The following is a 20,896-nucleotide window of genomic DNA, read 5'->3' as shown; positions in this document are numbered from 1 at the left end:
TACTGCAGTTCACTGATGTCTTGAACAAGTGCAGTCAAACAGTACTCATGACCATCGCTTCAATTGACACTAGCTGGTAAGGGCAAATAAATTGACTGACTTTAAACTAGCTTAAAATTAATTGGTTTGAGCTTTTGCTGTGAAGAAACAGGCTTGTGTACTGCTTGTGGTGGAGGTTAGATGATGAAGGTTTGGTTCAGATGAATACAGGTACCTGTTCACTGATGTCTGAGCAATTAAACTTTTGAAAGGTTCAAATCAGTGGAGACTCTCCTCTCTTACCATGCTGCATGGCCACTTTTGGTTTTAGAAATTGTCTCACATGCAGGGATTTTTGAATCAGAGTGAAGTGTCACTGAAATAAAAGAAAACAGGAGAAGCAGGAGATACTCAACAGGTCTGGCCTCCCCCTATGGAGGAAGAAACAGAATGAATGTCTCAAGACCAGTAAGAGTCTTGTTCAGATTGTGTGTTTTTAAATTGTGTGTTTTTAAATGTTGTCAAAGGGAGAGCAGGTGGGGTGGGGAAGGTGTGGAACAGGTGGAACAGTTGATGTGGGTGTCCAGAGCAAATATGCAAAGGGAATGTGAATGGTGGGAACAGTATAAATTCAGAACAAGTGTTAATAGTAGGCAGCCCTTTTGAGAGCAAACCCTTGCAAACAAGACACTGAGGGTGAGAAGGGGGTGTAAACAAACATGAGCACAATTCTTCATGAAACACAGTTTATTCACATTATATTAGCTCCATCTATTCACAGACATCGCATGCTGTCTGTTGGTCAACAGAAGGAATTCTCATCTATTTTTCAGAGGAAGCAAATGCATTTACATGAACTTCCTGAAGTTTGAGTAACTGCACCTGACAAAATGTAATTTGTTATATAAACTGTGTGATTTATATATCTGATTTTTAATGCGATTTGTTACATGATTGGGTTTATGGTACTGAATTAGTAACCAATGAGTTTTCTGTGTATCTGATTAACCTGTGTATGTTTCTGTAGCACAATAATTTCTTTTAAAACAGCTTTTGAAAACTGGCTTCAGTGAATGTGTAATAGATCTTTAGTTATTTAAATTGTTATGTAAATAATTGGCCTCAATGTTTGTTTGAGAGTTTTGGGAACTTTTATTATTTAAGCACAAGCTCAATTAAACTCGGAGCCCCTGTTTAGGGTCAGGAGGATAGTGCAGGTTTATGTGTTTCTGTGTGAGACAGCAAGAGAGAGAGCAAAAAAAGTTGTACTTTTGAATGTAACAGCCATGTGACATTTTGGAATAGGGTGACTATGTTGAAAGTACTTCTGACAAATCAAGGAAAGATATAATGAGCTAGGTTATCTTAGAGTGAAGAGTTAGTGTTAGTCTCAGGCTAGCAGGGTTGGGATTAAACCCTGAAGTGATTACTTCAAACTTACTTCATTTAAACAGGTGTTTGACAACTCCAGGAAGAAACTAAAACTGTAAGATCTAAACTTTGAAATCACAAGTAATTTAAATCTACCATGGCTTTCAATACAGGGACTCCACTGTCAATATTTTATCAATAGTGTTTTTGGGTGATGTGCTGGACGATGTTTTGGGAACTATGCAAAAGTTGCTTAGTTTGTTTTCAAATTATAAAGGAGTATTTTGAGATTAATCAGATTTACATTTATTGTGTGTTTTTAAATTATTGATTGTTTTATTTATTCTATTTTATCTTAATTTCTTTTGCATAAAATTTTGTTTTATTACTTGAATAAAAGTTGCAGTATTTCATAAATGTGCTTTTGCAAAAGACTACTTTTTAAAAATCTCTGTATGGGATTGGACTTGTCCAATAATAACACCAGCAGGCAACATAATAACTTGCACTTTTGCTTATTATGCGATACACCTTCCTGTTTTATGAGATTAGTGCCTCTTGTAAATGCATTCTTTGGGCATATACGCTTTACTTCTAAGCACTAGATTGGCCCAAAACACAGCAAAAATAAAGGAGAATTGTTGCCAGTGAACTACCTCAAACAGCACCTTTTTAATTCATTCAAAGATATGGATTTCATTGGCTGCACAAACATTTTATTGCCCATCCTAACTGGCTAGGAGAAAGTAGAGGTGAGGTGCCTTCTTAGTCAGCTGTAATTTATTTGAAAGGTACGCCCACAGTTCTATTTGAGAGAGAATTCCAGGATTTTGACCTAGTGACTTAAGAAATGATGATATATTTCCAACTCAAGATGATGATTAGCTTGGAGGGGAACTTGCAAATTATGGTGTTATTTTACATCAGCTGCCTTTGTCTTTCCAGATAGCATTGGCCGTGGTTTTGGAAGGTGCTACTTAAAATCCATTGGTGAATTTGAGCAATGCACATTGTAGATGGTTTGCACTGCGGATACTGGACAACTATGGTAGAGGAGGTAGGTAACTGTGGCTGTGGTGTTAATCTGATGAATGTTTTGTCCAAGAGGTATCAAGCCTCTTGAATGCTGTTGGAGCTACACTTATTCAGGCAAGTGGGGAGTATTCCAGCCAGTTATTGATTGCATTTTTGAGACTTTAGGAAATCGTGAGGTGAGGTACTCATCGCAGGATTCCTAGCTTTTGACCAACAGCCATTGTATTTGTATGGTTATTCCACTTCCATTTCTGATGAATGGTGACCACAGGACATTTGGAGAGGGCGATTCATGGACAGTAATAACATTGAATATCATGGAAATTCAAAGGCTAATGGATAGATGCTCTCTTATTGGCGATGGTCGCTGCCTGGTGCATGTTTATTACTCATCACATGTCAGCCCAGGCCTGAATTCATCCAGATCTTTCTGAAAATGCATACATACTGTTTCAGTATCTGTGATGCCACAAATGATGCTGAACATTGTTCAATCATTGGTGAATATCCCACCTTCTGATCTTACGATGGAGGGAAGGTCATTGATGAAGCTGTGGAAAATGGTTATATCTAGAACACCACCCTGACGAACACTTGCAGTGATATCCTGGAGCTAAGATGACTGACCTCCAACAACAACAATTGTCCTCCTTTGTGCCAGGTATGACTCTAACTAATGGCAAGTCTTCTCTTGATTTATGTCACATCTAATTTTGCCAGGACTTCTTGATGCCACACTCAGGTAAGTGTGGCCTTGATGGCAAAAGCAGTCATTCGCACTTCACAATACCCAACACTGGTAGAACTGGTAAATGCCACTGATAGTTGAGTGAGATAATGCCACAGGTTTGGTCAATCAGAAGGGTGAAAGGGAGTTTTAACCAATTGGGAAGAGTGGCTTCTACTGTTGCTGGGATTGATCAACTGGAGATGCAAAGACAGGGCAGGATAGGGTGGGGGTGCTCTTCACCCAGAACAAAGATGTGCAGGTTAGGTGGAGAGGCCATGCAAAATTGCCTATAGAGTTCAGGGATGTGCAGGCTAGGTGGGTTAGCCATAGGAAATACAAGGTTACGGGATTGTGGGGGTTTGATCTGGGTGGGATTCTCTTCAGAGGGTCAGTGTGAACTCGATGGGCCAAATGGTCTGCTTCCACACTGTCGGGACTCTATCATCTAGGAGTATCAGCCAAAGGTCAGACAGGGAAGGCTGTCACATTTAGAGGTCCCTTAAGCTGTGTTTGTTTTCTATTGGGTGCTTAAAAGAGCTTTAAAAAAGAGTTTATAAATATAGCATTCAGCAGCAGAGTCTGCTGTTACATTCAGCTGTGTCCCTGTGGTGGACTCTTTCTTCCACTTTGAGCTAATAGCCAGCTGTTGAAACTTACAGTTAGTTTTTCTAATCTTCCCATGAGGCAGATATTTCAGTTTATGCCATTGGATGTCCGATTTTGTATTACATGTAACAATGATATAATGCTCTTTTTCAGCATGCGTCCATCTCTTTGTCCATTAAAGTCTTTCAAAGCTGCAGGAGCCATTGTATGAATGGATCTGCTAATATGCTCCATGGATCTTGTGAAATACTTTGAAACGGTTGACTGAGTCTCTGTAGGAGCTTAGTCTCAGCTGGACTGCTGCATGAAATGTGTGTGATTAGCTGTGATTACTGGAAATGGAACAGGTTCTTTAATACAAATACACAATGCTGATGTTTCCATTGTGTTAACCAGAAAAAAAGCATTAAAATATAATAGCATCAAGCCAGGAAGCTCTCCCTTGTTTTATCTACTCAGACCACATATCGATAGGAAGATAGCTTCCTTTGTATGTCAGAGAATATATTACTTTGAGCAGAAGGAAGATTTTTAATAGTTTCATTGCTTTTACAGAGAGTGTTAATCGCAAAAAAAAACGCAGTCTGAAATTTATCAGCAGAGCAGAGAAATAGGTAGAATATTACAGACATCGGTTCAGTTGAGTATTAAAGCAGATTTCTTTGCTGAAAAGCTATAGAGTGGGTGCAGGGATAATGCAGGTGCTGATTGGTGGTTTATGTCCATCATGTAAATGTTGAGTGTGATTAGGACTAGGTCTTCTTTGAGTAACTCCATTAAAGTACTGTGCATTTGAAAGCTTAATGACTGCAATGTGTAATGCATGAACAGAAAGCAAACAAAACAAAATAAAGAACCGTATGAACGTAGGAAACTGTGGACCACTTGGCCCCATGAACATTTTTTAAAAATTCATTCACGGGATGAGGATGTAACCAGCTAGGTCAGCACTTATTGCCTGCCTCCAATTGCTCAGAGGGCAGTTAAGAGTCAGCCATATTGCTATAAGTCTGGAGTCACATGTAGTCCAGACCAGGTAGGGATGGCAACTTCCTTCCCTGAAGGACATTAATGAGCCAAATGGGCTTTACTGAAAATCAGCTAGGGATTCACAATCATTTCATGAGACTCTTAATTCCAGATAGTCATTGAATTCAAATTCCACCATCTGCTGTGGTGGGATGCGAACCCAGGTCCCCAGAACATTACCTGGGTCTCTGAAATAACAGCCCAGTAACAATATCACTAGGCCATTGTCTCCCTATGCTCCACCATTTAATGTGATCATGGCTGATCTGCTTGTGTTTCAAATTGCACATTTCCATCTAACCCAATAATTTTTGAGTCTCCTGCTTAAATAGAATCCATCCATCTTGGTCTTAAATATACTCAGTTACCTTGCCTCCACCACTTTATGAAGCTGTAGGTTTCAATGTTGCACAGGGAAGTCAGAATTTTCCCTCAATTTCCTGTTGGAGGCTCAACTTATAGTGCAACTGCCACATAGAAGAGTATTAGTGGGCTGGAAGTAGAATTTACATCCCTTCTCCGATAGTCCCAGCAGCTGGACAGTCCCAGTAGCACCAGTGGCAGCACTAGCCAGAGCTGAAGCAGCAAGTGCTCCCCATTCGCATGGTCAGGAGCAACTAGGTGTGGAGTGGAGGAGCGTGGCAGGGAAAAGAAGGGAGAGCTGGTGCATAAAGAGACGGGAATTGATGTCACACTGAAGGGACTTGGGGGTGGGAATGGAGTGAGGATGCATCTGCAGGCTCAGAGTTTGGAGGGGTAACCTAATGCAGAAAGTGGACCATTGAGGCAAGTGCTTCCTCTCATCTCACCAAAGGCCAAGCAGGGTGAACTGTCAGACTCCCTCAACCTTTAATTCATTAAATCATCTGCAGTATTGTGTACAGCAGGCAAAAGGGTGTTGTGAGGATTGTTCAGGTGGTTTCTCAGTTTCCCCTCTCCATACCTACAAAACTGCTAAAGTAGGGAACTGTAAAACTTTACCCTAGTTTCAGCGAGTGACCCCCAAGGCAGCTGAGCTCCGATCTGATCTCCTTCTGGGCATAATTGGTTTATTCTCTTTTCAATCCTCCCACTTCCTCCAAACTAAAGGAGATGCTATGGGCACCCACATGGGCTCCAGCTATGCCTGTCTCTTCGTAGGATATGTGGAACAGTCCATCTTCCGCAACTACACTGGCACCACCCCCCACCTTTTCCTCCGCTACATCGATGACTGTATCGGCGCTGCCTCGTGCTCCCACGAGGAGGTTGAACAGTTCATCAACTTTACCAACACCTTCCATTCCGACCTCAAATTCACCTGGACTGTCTCAGACTCCTCCCTCCCCTTCCTAGACCTTTCCATTTCTAACTCGGGGGACCGAATCAACACAGACATCTACTATAAACCGACTGACTCGCACAGCTACCTGGACTACACCTCCTCCCACCCTCCCCCTGTAAAAACGCCATCCCATATTCCCAATTCCTTCGTCTCTGCTGCATCTGCTCCCAGGAGGACCAGTTCTAATGCCGTACAGCCCAGATGGCCTCCTTCTTCAAAGACCGCAGATTCCACCCAGACGTGATCGACGATGCCCTCCACCACATCTCCTCCACTTCCCACTCCTCCGCCCTTGAGCCCCGCCCCCCCCAACTGCCACCAGGACAGAACCCCACTGGTTCTCACCTACCACCCCACCAACCTTCGTATACAGTGTATCATCTGCCGTCATTTCCGCCACCTCCAAACGGACTCCGCCACCAGGGATATATTTCCCTCCCCTCCCCTATCAGCATTCCGCAAAGACCACTCCCTCCGTGACTCCCTCGTCAGATCCACACCCCCCACCAACCCAACCTCCACCCCCGGCACCTTCCCCTGCAACCGCAGGAAATGCAAAACTTGCACCCACACCTCCTCCCTTACCTCTCTCCAAGGCCCCAAGGGATCCTTCCATATCCGCCACAAATTCACCTGCACCTCCACACATATCATCTATTGCATCTGCTGCAACCGATGTGGCCTCCTCTATGTTGGGGAGATGGGCCGCCTACTTGAGGAACGCTTCGGGGAACACCTCTGGGACGCCCGGACCAACCAACCCAACCACCCTGTGGCTCAACACTTTAACTCTCCTTCCCACTCCACCAAGGACATGCAGGTTCTTGGACTCCTCCATCGCCAGAACATAACAACACGACGGTTGGAGGAAGAGCGCCTCATCTTCCGCCTGGGAACCCTCCAACCACAAGGGATGAACTCAGATTTCTCCAGTTTCCTCATTTCCCCTCCCCCCACCTTGTCTCAGTCGATTCCCTCGAACTCAGCACCACCCTCCTAACCTGCAATTTTCTTCCTGACCTCTCCGCCCCCACCCCACTCCGGCCTATCACCCTCACCTTGACCTCCTTCCACCTATCACATCTCCATCGCCCCTTCCCCAAGTCCCTCCTTCCTACCTTTTATCTTAGGCTGCTGGACACACTTTCCTCATTCCTGATGAAGGGCTTTTGCCCGAAACATCGAATTTCATGTTCCTTGAATGCTGCCTGACCTGCTGCGCTTTAACCAGCAACACATTTTCAGCTCTGATCTCCAGCATCTGCAGACCCCACTTTTTACTCCATAATTGGTCTAGTCACAGTTTAGGAACAGGATATCTGGCCTTGCCCTTGCAGCTTGGAGGAGAACCTGTAGGGAGGCATCATTGAATACTGGGCTTCTTCTGTCTACCAGTACGACACATGGTTTTGTTCTGTTCTATGAAGACAGGCAGGCAGATACAGGCAGACCCTCCTGGAGCACAGGCAGGACAGACTGCCTTGTCAATATGGCATCAACCAGCATAAGCTAATGTCAACTTTCCCTCATTCATTCCTGCCTGAAGTCCAAGATTAGCCAAAATTAGTCTCCAACACATTCACTAGACAGACCCCTTTCTGCAGCTCCTTAATTGTCTATTTGTTAGACACCCACCAAATAAACAGAGTGGTACCCACTCCCAGAACTCTCATCATGGCCCATGCCACCAGAACAAAGTCCTTCAGTTCAATCACAAGTTCCATACCAGCTCTACCCCATTTGTGTCACTCCCTCGCCTTTTGTCATTAGCTATACAATTTTTTTTTTTGCTCACTGTACATGTATTTTTAGGAAGGCTGTAGTTTTGTCCAGTCTGTGATGCTTTTGTCTTCGATTTTGTTGCTTTTGAACACACGTCGGAAAGACATGGTAAAGCAAGGCATTGCAAGATTTCACCTTGTTGTTCAGCAACTCTCCTGGGAGTGAAAGAGATGTCTTTGTGGTTTCTGCTGGGTACGGGTCAGCAGGTGCTGGTTACAATCTCTGAGTCAGATAGTTGTGAATATGAGTGCATTCCAGACTCTGACATTGCTTTGCTGATTATCTAACATAATCCTGATAGAACATTGCTTTGTCGAAGATGATGACCTTCCAGATATTGAACTGTAGACCTTACTGCCTTTTACAGGCTGTGACAAAGATTAAAAACATGCTCATGTTTCAGGTCAGAAACTATATTGAGGTTTTTGTTATATCAGTGATTCTTCTTTGCACTCCTTACTTTAGATATTTCAGTTTGGTACTTAAATCTTTCTTATCAGTGAGATTTATTTCTGTACAGGAAGGAAAGCATCTTCAATAACATTTATTTCTCATTAAGTTTCAATAACATTTCAAGGATCACGCACATCATATAAAGTCCTCCTTTAGATTTAGTCTTGATTGTGCTTTAACTGTGTCCGAAAGAGATTGTGTAGCATGTAGAGTTCCAAATTGACAAGGTAAAAATAAAGTCACCATAGCCCTGGGAAGACTGTTATATGTTCTTTTATTAGAGAGAGAGTCAACTGCAGTGAGTTTAACCTAAGGATCACCATACTTCAGGCGAAGGGAGAAGTTGAGAAGGAGAGTCCTTCATGGTAACCTCAACCAGTGCAGGCATTAACTCATATTGTTGAAGAAGATATAAATCAGTAATAATGACAGAATACATCTACTGCAGATGATCTCCCCACTTCCCTTCCAAACGTAATTGCTGGCATACCTTGTACAAAGCTATATATTTTGTAATTAAACTGAATATTAAAAGCAACTGTGAGAATGAATTTATCTTTGTAAAGGTTTTGGACCAAATTGTTGATTGCAGTGGCTGCTATCTCTGAATGAACAAATAATCTACATATTCAAATTGACCAGGCATGCGGAGAGCTGGAATTTGTGATAGTGAGGGAAATGTTAGTATCGTTAAAATGTAATTTCTGTGCAATAGGCTTTTGTTAAAATGACCACTTCTTGTTGAATTAACATTACTGACTATGTTGCCAACAAGCTGAAGCTGCCCAGCCCCTGAAAACCTCGGGATGTTTAAAAGTGAGCTTTCATCATCTTCCTTAGTTACATAAAATGCATAACGCGGCTGCCTTCACTTTCCTGTCTTGGTCTTGTTAATCCTCAGCATTTCTGGAAGTAGATGAGTTTGGAAGCAGAATCATGTGAGCCATTGACGCCATTTCTTTTGGTCCCTTATTGAAGAAAAACATATTCAGCAAAACCAAAAACAAACCTCTGGTTTCCATCGTGTAAGAAATATATATAGGTACTGGAGAATATATGAAAACATTTCACAAGCATGTTGAAGAACTGAGAAGGTCTAATTGACAGGAAATACTTCAATGGGTCAGGACTCTTTCCTTCCATATTGAGATCTGGTTCATGCACCTTCTCCCGGTGTCTGCGTAGGTTTCCTCTGGGTGTTCTGGTTTTCTCCCACAGTCCAAAAATGTGCAGGTTAGGTGAATTGGCCACGCTAAATTGCCCGTAGTGTTAGGCGAAGGGGTAAATGTAGAGGAATGGGTCTGGGTGGATTGCTCTTCGGAGGGTCGGTGTGGACTTGTTGGGCCGAAGGGCCTGTTTCCACACTGTAAGTAATCTAAATCTAGATCTAAAATTGCTTCAATGGAAACCCTTCTTTGGCAAGATGTAAAAGCCCTTGTTTGACTCTTGCTACCAACTGCACCCATCACACAAGGTTGATTCATTAAGTTATTACACTTGACTCATGATTGCTGGCACAAACAATTAATTTTGTTTCAAAACAATGGACATTGGACAGACAACCTGCTTTAAACTGCATTTTCCGTGTTTCTCAATGCCAACGATTAATTTATCATTGTCAAAGTGCAATGATTTTTTAAATGGAAAGAGCTATTAAAAAAAGCTAAATATTGAGACTGCTTCTTTGTTCAGTTTTTATAATAAGTAGAAATTTATTGTGAACTTTCACATATTGGCTGCAGAAAATTAAATATGATAGTGGATAAGGTAATGGTTGAAATGAAAAAAAAGATGATCAATACTTGACTTTCATCATTTTGACTTTAATATCTGAGACTTCCATGGACTAAAATGGTCTTTAAAAAATACATTGCTGACCTAAAATGACAATTGTGATCCCTTGAAAAGCCAAAGTTACCCATGTAGAATATCCAAAAGAGGCACTGAAATTCAGAGACAATAAGAAATTCATAAGTCTTGGTTTATCTGCACCTGAGTGAATAATTCACATATTTAAAACAATTGCCTTCAATTTTTGAGCAAAGAAGGAGACAGAAAGCAACAATACCAGAAAATATATCGAAAGCTCTTCTTTCACTTTCTGTCAATCTGAGAAACTGGTGCTGGTGAACAAAAAAAAACTACTTTTGAAAAATCACTATTCATTGAGAAATCAATCTTTCTTCAAGCTTTTCCACTCCCAACAAAGCAGGACTCATGTTTCACTCTCACCATTCCAAGACTCGAAAAAGTTGAAACTATAACTGTCTTTAACATTATGTCTATACCAGGCATCCTTCCCCCTTTGTAAATTTTATGACCTCTGGCTTGTGTTTGTATGTTCCATGGCGCGTTTCTAATTTTTCTCAGGTTAAATGATAATAAAACTCCACTCGCTTTTACTTAGAAAACCCTTGGAATTAGCTCTCTTTAATTTTTGATCTGGTTAAATAGTTTTAATTGAAGTATGACTGATGCATCTTAAAAAGAAAATTGTTGCAAATGAACAAGGGGATTAAAAAAGACAAGAGAGTGAGGACTGCAGATGCTGGGGAGCAGAGCTGAAAATGTGTTGCTGGAAAAGCGCAGCAGATCAGGCAGCCTCCAAGGAGCATGAGAATCGATGTTCAGGAATGAAGGGCTCATGCCCGAAACGTCAATTCTCCTGCTCCTTGGATGCTGCCTGACCTGCTGCGCTTTTCCAGCAACACATTTTCAGCTAAAAAAGAGAAGAGTCAATTGCTCCTTCTCATTTGATCATAACAAGAAGCATGGCAAACCCATTCCACTTTAATGCAGTCGTGTTCTGTTTGGTGTCATAAATGTTCATGCAGATACAGCAAAGTGTCTGAAGAAGAGCATATACACTGAGGAGATATTGTTGATAATTGTGTGGTTTATGGATTTATAGTTCTTGTATATTAAATTATAGAAATGTTTTTGGACGCATTGCGAGTGGAAAGGTAGGGGAGAGGCAGAAATGCTAAAGCCACATTCTTCTGAACTGCCTAATGATTTTCTGCAATTCCCTTAATAGAAGCAGGGAAATAACACTCCAAAATTGTGCAGTCATACGAACAAAACAGTGTTAGGGTGGGAAACAGTATCCTTTACCTGACTCATATTTCCTCTGGCAGAGGAATGTTTTGTAAGAAATTGGAGCCTTATTAATTGATACTGGTTTAGAATACATGTCAAAATACTTGTTAAGAATTGTTGCACAAAACATCTTTATCAGAGAAATATTCTTCTTTCTCTGGAAATAAACAAACAATCCACAACAGTCTGAGTTTTCCATGTCTGCATTCCAAGGTGGAAGGATGGTGCCTATTATCTATGCAAATATTTGGAAAAATCCATGAGCTGTAAACTGAGTTGAGCTGGGAAGCATCCAAAGAGGAAGTCACAATCCTAACATCTTGGTATTTGTCTTGTGTTTCTTCGAAGAAAGCAGTAAAACAAATGATTGACAAGGTAAACTCTCAGCTCCTAGAAATGAGTTGTATCAATAGTGCTTAAAGACAGGAGATTTACTTCCCTTCAGCTGCCATTATTCATCAGCCCACTGCCTTTTTTGGATAGAAGATGGACCAGAAGGGAAAATGAGAGACTTCCATTGGAAGAGTTCCCTCACACTTTAGCTAGAGAGCAGGATGTTACCTTTACAAGCTATTGAAATCAATGACTCCGTGCCAACCATCTGTTCAGCTTTTGGTGTCAGTGGATCACTTTCAACTGTCATGAGTTGTGTATTTTTCTGTCTAGCTAATGTGTTTTAGCTAAACTGGGACTTCCTAATGAATGCAACAAACCTTCTTACAATTACTTACAAATAGCCGACTTTACATATTTATGTAACTGTTTAGCCTGAATCCTAGATCTCACTTTTGGGATCTTTAATTAAAAATGGAACAACTCAATATTGAGATTAGATTAGATTCCTTACAGTGTGGAAACAGGCCCTTCGGCCCAACCAGTCCACACTGACCCTCCAAAGAATAACCCACCCAGACCCATTTCCCTCTGACTAATGCACCTAACACTATGGGCAATTTAGAATGGTCAATTAACCTGACCTGCATATTTTTGGTGTGTGGGAGAAAACCAGAGTGCCTGGAGAAAACCCATGCAGACACGGGAGAACGTGCAAACTCCACATAGACAGTCACCCTGAAGGGATGGATTTTGGAACCACTCAGGGATTGCGATTTTGGAGGAGATTTGTAGCTCAGGTCATGGATCAGGTTGTAAATTTACTTGCCAGTTGATAAATGTGTTCTCAGATGTTTTGTCACCGTGCTAGGTAACATCATCAGCAATCCTCTGGTGAGGCGTTGATGTTCTGTCCCACTTGCCATTTATGTGTCTCGGTTTGTTGTGTTAGGTGATAACACTTGTGGTTCTGTTTCACAGACATTTGTAAATGGAGTCCAAATCTATATGCTTGTTAATGGAGTTCTGGTTTGAATGCTTGGCCTCTCAGAATTCCCATACATGTCTTTGTTTAGCCTGTCCCAGGGCATCCTCTTCCTGGACATCGCAGTAGAAGGAAAACCCAATGAAGAACTGCAGACCAGCATCTATTGAAAAGTCACACACACTGATTCAGGTACAAGAGCAATCATCCCAACACTTACAGACAGAGCTGCATCAGGACATTATTTAAATGAGCCACAAAACACTGCATCACCCAGGAACTACGAGAAGCCAGGAAAAACACAATACATTGTATTCAGGAACAATAGGTACCCAATAAGCGCAGTCTGCTGATTCCTGCAGAATACACTTAAATGAGACACAATGTGCCCAGAGTCTCTAGCCACCCCGCCATACACCAAAGATGACAACCAGACTACTCAGGCCCCTAGACATCATGGTAGTCCAGAAACTTACCACCTCATTGAAACAGCTCCTGATGAACTTAAAGAGCATTATATCAACAACCAGGAGAACAAACATCCTATACAAGATACCCTGAAGGACTGCAACAAACATTATTTTGGACAAACAGACAGGAAACAATCCACCAGGATACATGAGCACCAACTAGACACCAAAAGACATGATCAACTATCACTGGTATCCATACACACAGACAAAGAGGGAACATCAGTTTGACTGGGACAATACATCCATCCTGGGACAGGCTAAACAAAGACACGCACGGGAATTCCTAGAGACCTGGCATTCAAACCGGAAGTCCATTAACAACCATATCAATTTGGACCACATTTACCAACCTCTCAGAACCAGAACCAGAAGTGATATCACTTAATGCAACAATCCGAGACACATAAATAGCAAACAGGACAGAAGACCAGCGCTTCATCAGGGGCTCACCAATGATGTTACTGAACATGGTGACAAAACATCTGAGAACAAATCTACCAGCTCAGCGAGCAAATATACAATCTGATCCACTCAATGATTTTAGACCATAAGAATTCCTTAAGGAAGGACAGATATGTAGATGGGGCAAATTTAGTGAATGTGGCATGCAAGGGTTTTTAGAAAGTCTTTTCCAAGATACTGTGTGATGCATTTGATAGCAATAATAAGTATTTGATTGTCTTGGCCTGCTCACTGATCTTTGTGATTCTGCTTGATTGTGTTAGTCTGTGGGTGGAGCAAAACAGAGTGACTCCATAGACAGAGAAGATTTAAGAAGATTTTGGACTCCCTGTGAAGACTGCATCTATAATCAAAGTTTTTTAATGTTCTAATATGTCTAAGGCACCGTAATAAATTGTTGGAATTTAGAGCTAACTCTTTATTACTCTGCAATAAATGTAGAACCCCATTCAAATACAACATCAGGTTGGATGGAAATGTCAGTTGTGGTGAGTGGGACAGTGACCTGGAAATGAGTGGTTTGCCGAATTCTGCTTCCTCTGCTCCAGGAGACTCAAAGAAAATGTGAATAGGCTCATTTGTGCGACTGGATGGCTTATCAGTTCAGAATAAAGAAGAGGTTTAGTTAATTGCCCAATAAGCTATTGAGTGACATCTGACCATGATATTGCCAGACCATTCCATGGAAATAGCTCTCATCTCTAAACTTAGCATTGGGAATGTGTCAAGTACATCCAGGAAACACTGATGACCTCTGGCATAGGAAACAGCATCATGGAAGACATTGGGGACACAATACTGCTCAGAAGTGGGACATACGCAGTAGATGTGTAGTCTCCATAGATAACTGAGAAATGGGATTCAAGTCATAGAGAAGGAAGTAGGACGAGACCATCCCTAAGTTTCAATGAATACTTCCTGTGAGCCCTTCTCCTGGCTCTAAGCAGCAGGTAGAATGGACTCATCCCTATCAATAGTAGAAGTTGACATCCCAGTCTGACTAAAGCAGCTTGATAGAGGTTACACCTGAGGTTAGCAAAATGGATCATTCTCAGAAGGTACACCCTGTGTCAGTACTGAGTTAATAATCTTTTACAATCAGTACAGGTCTCATTGTGCAGATGGGTGTACATGGAAAGCAACATGAATGTGCCAACTGCATATTGTCTTGTTTACCACACAGAGTGCAAGAGTAGAGGATCCACAAGCACCAACAGGCATGGTCCCAAGGACTACACAAGAGTACAGTTGGTTTAATGGGTTCAAGGTTGGTAGTGGGGCAGCAGATGGAAAGCAATGTTTTAACCTGCAGTGCTTTGGCAGAATGTGAAGGAAGGAGAGCCCCTGAGAATCTACATCATCATGTTCACAGACACTTTTGCAGGGCACACAATGTTAGGAGAAAGAGCAGGACTGGAGACAGTGTGGCTAACCTTTACAGCCATTAATGGGGAAGTGTTAAAGCTTTCTGTAAAGGACTGGAGTAGCACCACTGGGATAGGCGAGGTTGGAGCAAAATAACCAGGTGATGAGATTGTAAATGGCTTGTAAAGGAAATACAGCAAACCCACATAACACATACATTAAGCTTAAAAAGAAGAGGGCAAAGGAGGCATCTTGTACAAGCATGAAAATATGGGCAGTTGCAGTTTAAGGTTTATTGAGACATTGAGTTACGAGAGTGAAACCTGAATCCAAATGGTTTACTATTGTCCTGTTTCCTTAGAAGTGATGAAGCTTGCAAGTATTGATTTCTTGGTAAACAGTGGTCTTTACTTTTTACATTTGGGTTGGGGGTTGAGAGAGAGGGAGAGAGAGAGAGACAGACAGACAGACAGAGAGGAGAGAATAACTTTCAAGATCCTTGCCATCATCTGTCCACGTAGCTTTCTCTTTCTGTTGTTGTTATACAGTTTCTATGGATATTCTGGTATTTGTGTCATTGTTTCATTCCAAGCTAGATTGTTATAGGTAACCTTTCATCTCTTAACATGTGGAGTTATCCTGTAAATGTGAGTACAGTAGGTTTTTTTTCAAGTTTCAAAACGTCTCACTGATTTTCAGTGCCTCTTGATTAAGGTGGTAATTCTAGAGTATCATGGTTTTATCTATCCCGCATGGGTTAGTTTGGCTTCTCCGCTAATCACAGCTTTAACTCTAGGTCAGCAATCTCATTTTTAAAATGATTTTTGGCCCATGAAAATATTTGATTATTAATATAATAATGATGAAAGGTGAACATTGGTAATTTATTTTGTCTGCAATTAAAAATAAACTTTATTACTAAAATGGGAGATTGCTTACATTGGCTAGAAATGACATTGAAGGCATAAATCTGTCTGCCATAAAAAAGTAGTACAGAGAGATTATCAAAATGCTTTTTACCCAGAAGCCAGGTAACACATTGAATTATTTCTCAGAAAACATAATTGAAGCCGAGTGCATCATTTTTTAAGGGGATTACGTCCTCGAGTTTATTCAGTGTTTAAAATGTATGAGGACGAAGTAAAGGATTCAGATTGGATGTGATAAATGAGATGGAAATGATGGCAAAGACTTGAAGAAATGAAAGACCTAAGTCTGCATTGAAATATTGTATAATTATCATCAGAAAGAAAATTTTCACCTGACATTGTCAGTAGTTTTATATTAATTTGAACCATTGGTACACAGTAATTATATCTTGTTCTTACAATTTTGCATGAACATAGGCATTTAATTGACTAGAGAATTTTCTCTTTTACTTCTGTAACTTTTAAGCATGCACTGGAATGTTAAAAGCTTAATTAACAAAAGTTTTTCAACAAATAATTGTCAGCTTTTACAAGCAAGCAGCCTTTCAAACCTTTAAATTTAAAGTAAGGGAACACAACGTTAAAACACTACATCCAAAATTAATGACTCCCTGTTAAACTTTGAAAAGCCACTTGCACATTCAACAAAAGGTTGACCTTATTACTAAATACTATTCTGTAAAAATGCACATGGTTCTATCTTAGATATCAGCTTGGTTTTCTTCTTGCTTTGTTCCCTTTAATGAGTGCTTAACTGATGGAATGATAGGAATTGGATCGGGACAGCTGTTGAAAGAAGATCTGCAGTCATATTAAATTGTAGCATCCAGACATTTAATGACTCTTAACCTGCTTATATATGAATCTCCAGATGGAGATTGGATTGACAACACTTGGACACCAGAGATAAGTTCTGAGCAATGCACAGCTGTCTAAGTTGGCATTTTATATTAAAACTGAATGAAATCTGTCAACTCCAGATAGCTAAACCCTGATTAAAATTAAGCCCCAGGATGTTGGCCACCAAAGAATCACATTCTTCCATAGTTTACTGAAATACATTTGTTATAGGAATGTCTGCAAACATGGCAAGCCGGTGATGAGAATTGTTTATTATCATCAGATGGGCAATACCATTAAGCATGGTGAATCATTGTTTGCTATGGTGTATCAATTTATGAGTGCAGAGTTTAAATATACATTAGTCATGAAAAATAACAAATTCACAATCAACTGAACCTACAGTGAAAACTAGAGATTTAAACCATTTCTGTCAGTATAAGCCTGCTGTTGGACCTACCATACAGCTTTGCCTTTATAGCTATTATTTATTAACTGTGTCAAAATTCACATCTGATCTGTACTAGAGTCTCATTAAAGGTTTTCAGTTTGCACAGTTATTTCCCAGTCATCTGCTACAACCACTGCAGGAGATTTATACAGTTCTCAGACAGAACAGTATATGTGGTTGTTGTATAAAGCAGTTAGAACCTGAAAGCGTTAATTGACCTCACAAGATAAACAAGATAAAAAATGATTGGATGAAGCTGACTAGTTTTAAGTTGCAAGTTCAGTGCTAAGTTTTATGTACTTACTTATGAGACTACCCTGAGGTCTCAGAAGAGACTCTCCTGTAATTCAGATGTAATTTAATCGGCTATTAAGTACTATGTAACAGAGCTACTCTATTTATCACCACTGAACCTTACTTCTGCAGAAGACTTTTTATGGGCACCCTTTCCTCTTTGTGTTAGTAAGTTAGACTAATAACTATTAGAACGATTGGCAGAAGAGAATCGACCCAAAGCAATTCGAATAATCCTAGTGGTCATGTTGACAAATTGCATCAATGGTCACCTGCTTTACTTGCCATGGAAGTCCAACATTTTCATGCCCAAGGTATAGCAGGTGATGGGGGAAAGCCATCCAAAAATTGAGGACCACCTTCTTTCCCATAAATGACTTTATAGTTCAAAGAGAAAGACAGTTTACTTAATGGCCATTAAGTCTTTTTGGATGATAATTGACATCAAACCATAAGGATAAGATTTTTCTATTTTTGAGCATGGCAACCTACCAGCATTGATAAATACACTAGTTGTGAAATGTAACAACATTTTTTAAAAAATCAACTTAAGCTGATAAATTACTGGCTTTGATCTTTGTTAATGAATATGATCACTGAAAGAAGAGAGGGAATGAAATGACATAAAAGAATAATTCCCATTTTGGGAAGTAAAAGTTCATTAATGAAAAGTAAGTTTCTCCTTCTTTGAGAGGAATTTTGTTATCACAAGTGGGAATCAAAATGGAAATAAGTACAAAAATAATTTGGAAAGGTACAGTGAGCATTACAGAAACCTTATCAGTAATAGATGATCTGTGTAGAAGTGGAACTGTTTCTTTGGGAGAAAGGTAGCTGTGAATAGACTAAATGCTTGTACTTTGCCATGTCATAAACAATGAGAAGGCAAATTATCCATTCAAGAATTGGAAATTTTAATTTGCAGCTGTGCATTTTTTTCCCCCCAAAACACTTCTTTAAATGGATGGAAAATCACTTTACATCCTACGCTTACATCATTGAGAGGAAATGTGAAGCTGGAGAATGATCGCATCTGTCCAGTCGGCATGCATTTTAAGTCAGTTCATCATGTCAGATGCTATTCGCTTTTATCCACATTTCTGACAGTTCTGCAAGCAAACATACACTATTTACCTGGTAGGTGGTGAAACAAACAATTCAGACAAACTGCTTTCTGGGCTTTTATATTCCACATGAACCTTTTGCTGACTGACTTTATCCAACTGCATTGCCATTAATTTTTCCTTCATTCTTTATGTCATTCATCCTTAAATAAAACCAATAATGGAAGCAGAGCCCTTAAATAATTTTAAGGCAGAGATGGATGGATTCATGGTAATCGAGGGGGTGAAAAGTTATTGGGGGGGTTAATTGGGAATGTGGAGTTTACATACAGATCAGGCAAAATCTTATATAGTAACAGCGCAGTGTTGAATGACTAAGTAGCCTACTGCTGCTGCTAAATTCTATGAGTATTATTTTTTATTAGCTGTAAAAGCAGTAAGTAGTGAAGGTAGTAGAATGTAGCAAGTACAGAGTAGATAATGTTATGCTGATATTATTAGTTAAAAAGTCTTTATTACTTTTATATGTAAAAAATGCAAATATTAGAGATCTAAAATCCCATGTAAAATGTAGAAATACAGAGAAATTTGAAATGAAACATTTATAACATTTTACATATGATGCTTTGACGGAAATAAAAGTCCTCACATCCTATAATGTTCATTTTTTATGGTTTTTCAAATGCTGCCTAGCATATTATGCATCACACTGCCACATTATTATGTTGTTCGAAAATAACTGCTATCTTTTGATGTTGCACATATTGCTTTGTGCATTAGTTTCAATGAGAAGAGATGTTTCTAGATTTGTGACAGTACAAAAGCAAGTTAAAAATGAAAACCCTGAGGGAGGATTCAATTGAGATAAACTCAGTGAAACTAACCATTCCTCATTTGAAAGTTCTTATGTTTCCAGAGTTAATGGAAGATATTCTTCAGTGGCTTTTTCAGCAATTCTACTTTGAATTTTTCTATTTATTTAATTTATCCATAAATATGATCTACTCTGTACTTGTTACATTCTACTATCTTTACTACTTACTGCTAACAAAAAAAAGCCCAAACATAGAATTCAGCAGCAGCAGTAAACCACTTACCCACTCAACTCTGCTCCATTATTAAATAAGATTTTGCCCAATCTGTAATGTAACCTCAACATTTCCAAGTATCCCCAATACCTTTTCACCCCCTTGATTACCATGAATCCGTCCATCTCTACCTTAAAAATATTCAAGGGCACTGCTTCCATTGCCTTTTGAGGAAGAGTGTTCCAAAGACTGATGATCCTCTCAAAGAGAAACAAAATGACTTCAGGTCGATCTTAAATGGGCAACCACTTATTCTTAAACAGCGACTTCTAGTTCTGAATTCACAGAAAATAGGAATCATTGTCTTCACATCCACTTTTTCATGACACCTCAAGATCTTATATCTTGCAATCAATTTGCCTTTTGTGTTCTAAATTATAGTAGATACAAGTTGAGCCAGCCCAAACTTCCCTCATATGACAATTCATCAAGTCCAGATACAAGTCAGGTAATTTCATTTTTCTCAATAATATTTGATGCATCCAATGATCAATCTGAAAATCTAAATGTAGTACATCCATTGGTTCCCTATATTTGTAGCATTTATATTTGATTTTTCAGATTTTGTGAAAAAGCTTACTACATTCAATCAATTGACTGTATTATCAGTATGATAGATTTTAAACATTAGATGATTCAACCACATATCAGATAAACAATAAAATTGCAAACATATAATTGACAAGCTGTGGAAGTGGGTATTACATCAAAAACATCAGCAATTATCTTTATTGGAAGGAAGTTCGGACCTAGGACAAAATGGAGCATAGAATCCATACAGTGTGCAAACAGCCGTTCAGCCCAACAAGTCCACACTGACTCTTTGAAGAGCTTCTCATCGAGACCCATCCACCTACGCTATCCCTGTAACCCTGTATTCCCATGGCTAACACACCTAGCTTGCACATTCCTGAATACCAGGAGTAATTTAGTATGGCTAATCCACCTAACCAGCACATTTTTGGATGGTTAGAGGAAACCAGAGGACCTGGCAGAAATCAATTTACACACTGAGAGAATGTGCAAACCTGACACAGACAGTCTCCTGAAGGTGGAATCAAACCTGGGTCCCTGGTGCTGTGAGCTAACCACTGATTCACTGTGCCACCATTTTCTTTTGGATCAATGTGAATCATATCGTACTTAGAGTGAAACTCACTGCAAGGCCAGGCAAGAATTTTCCCTGTATATTGCCAGCCACATG

The 20,896-nt window shown here is 40.0% G+C and overlaps 1 protein-coding gene across 1 annotated transcript in view; it reads right to left on the bottom strand.

Moving 5' to 3' along the window:
- The window catches only part of tpo (thyroid peroxidase), a 118,878-nt gene extending 100,088 nt beyond the window's left edge, over positions 1 to 18,790 (bottom strand). The window contains exon 1 of the mRNA XM_060855113.1: positions 18,675 to 18,790. Coding sequence (XP_060711096.1) covers positions 18,675 to 18,790 — 116 coding nt within the window. The remainder of the gene's footprint in view (positions 1 to 18,674) is intronic.
- Positions 18,791 to 20,896: the final 2,106 nt, after the last annotated feature.

This window comes from Hemiscyllium ocellatum, chromosome 3 (assembly GCF_020745735.1).
Source record: "Hemiscyllium ocellatum isolate sHemOce1 chromosome 3, sHemOce1.pat.X.cur, whole genome shotgun sequence".
Lineage (NCBI taxonomy): Eukaryota > Metazoa > Chordata > Chondrichthyes > Orectolobiformes > Hemiscylliidae > Hemiscyllium > Hemiscyllium ocellatum.
The sequence above is the reverse complement of the archived record's forward strand: the minus strand, read 5'-3'. Positions and strand labels throughout refer to the sequence as shown.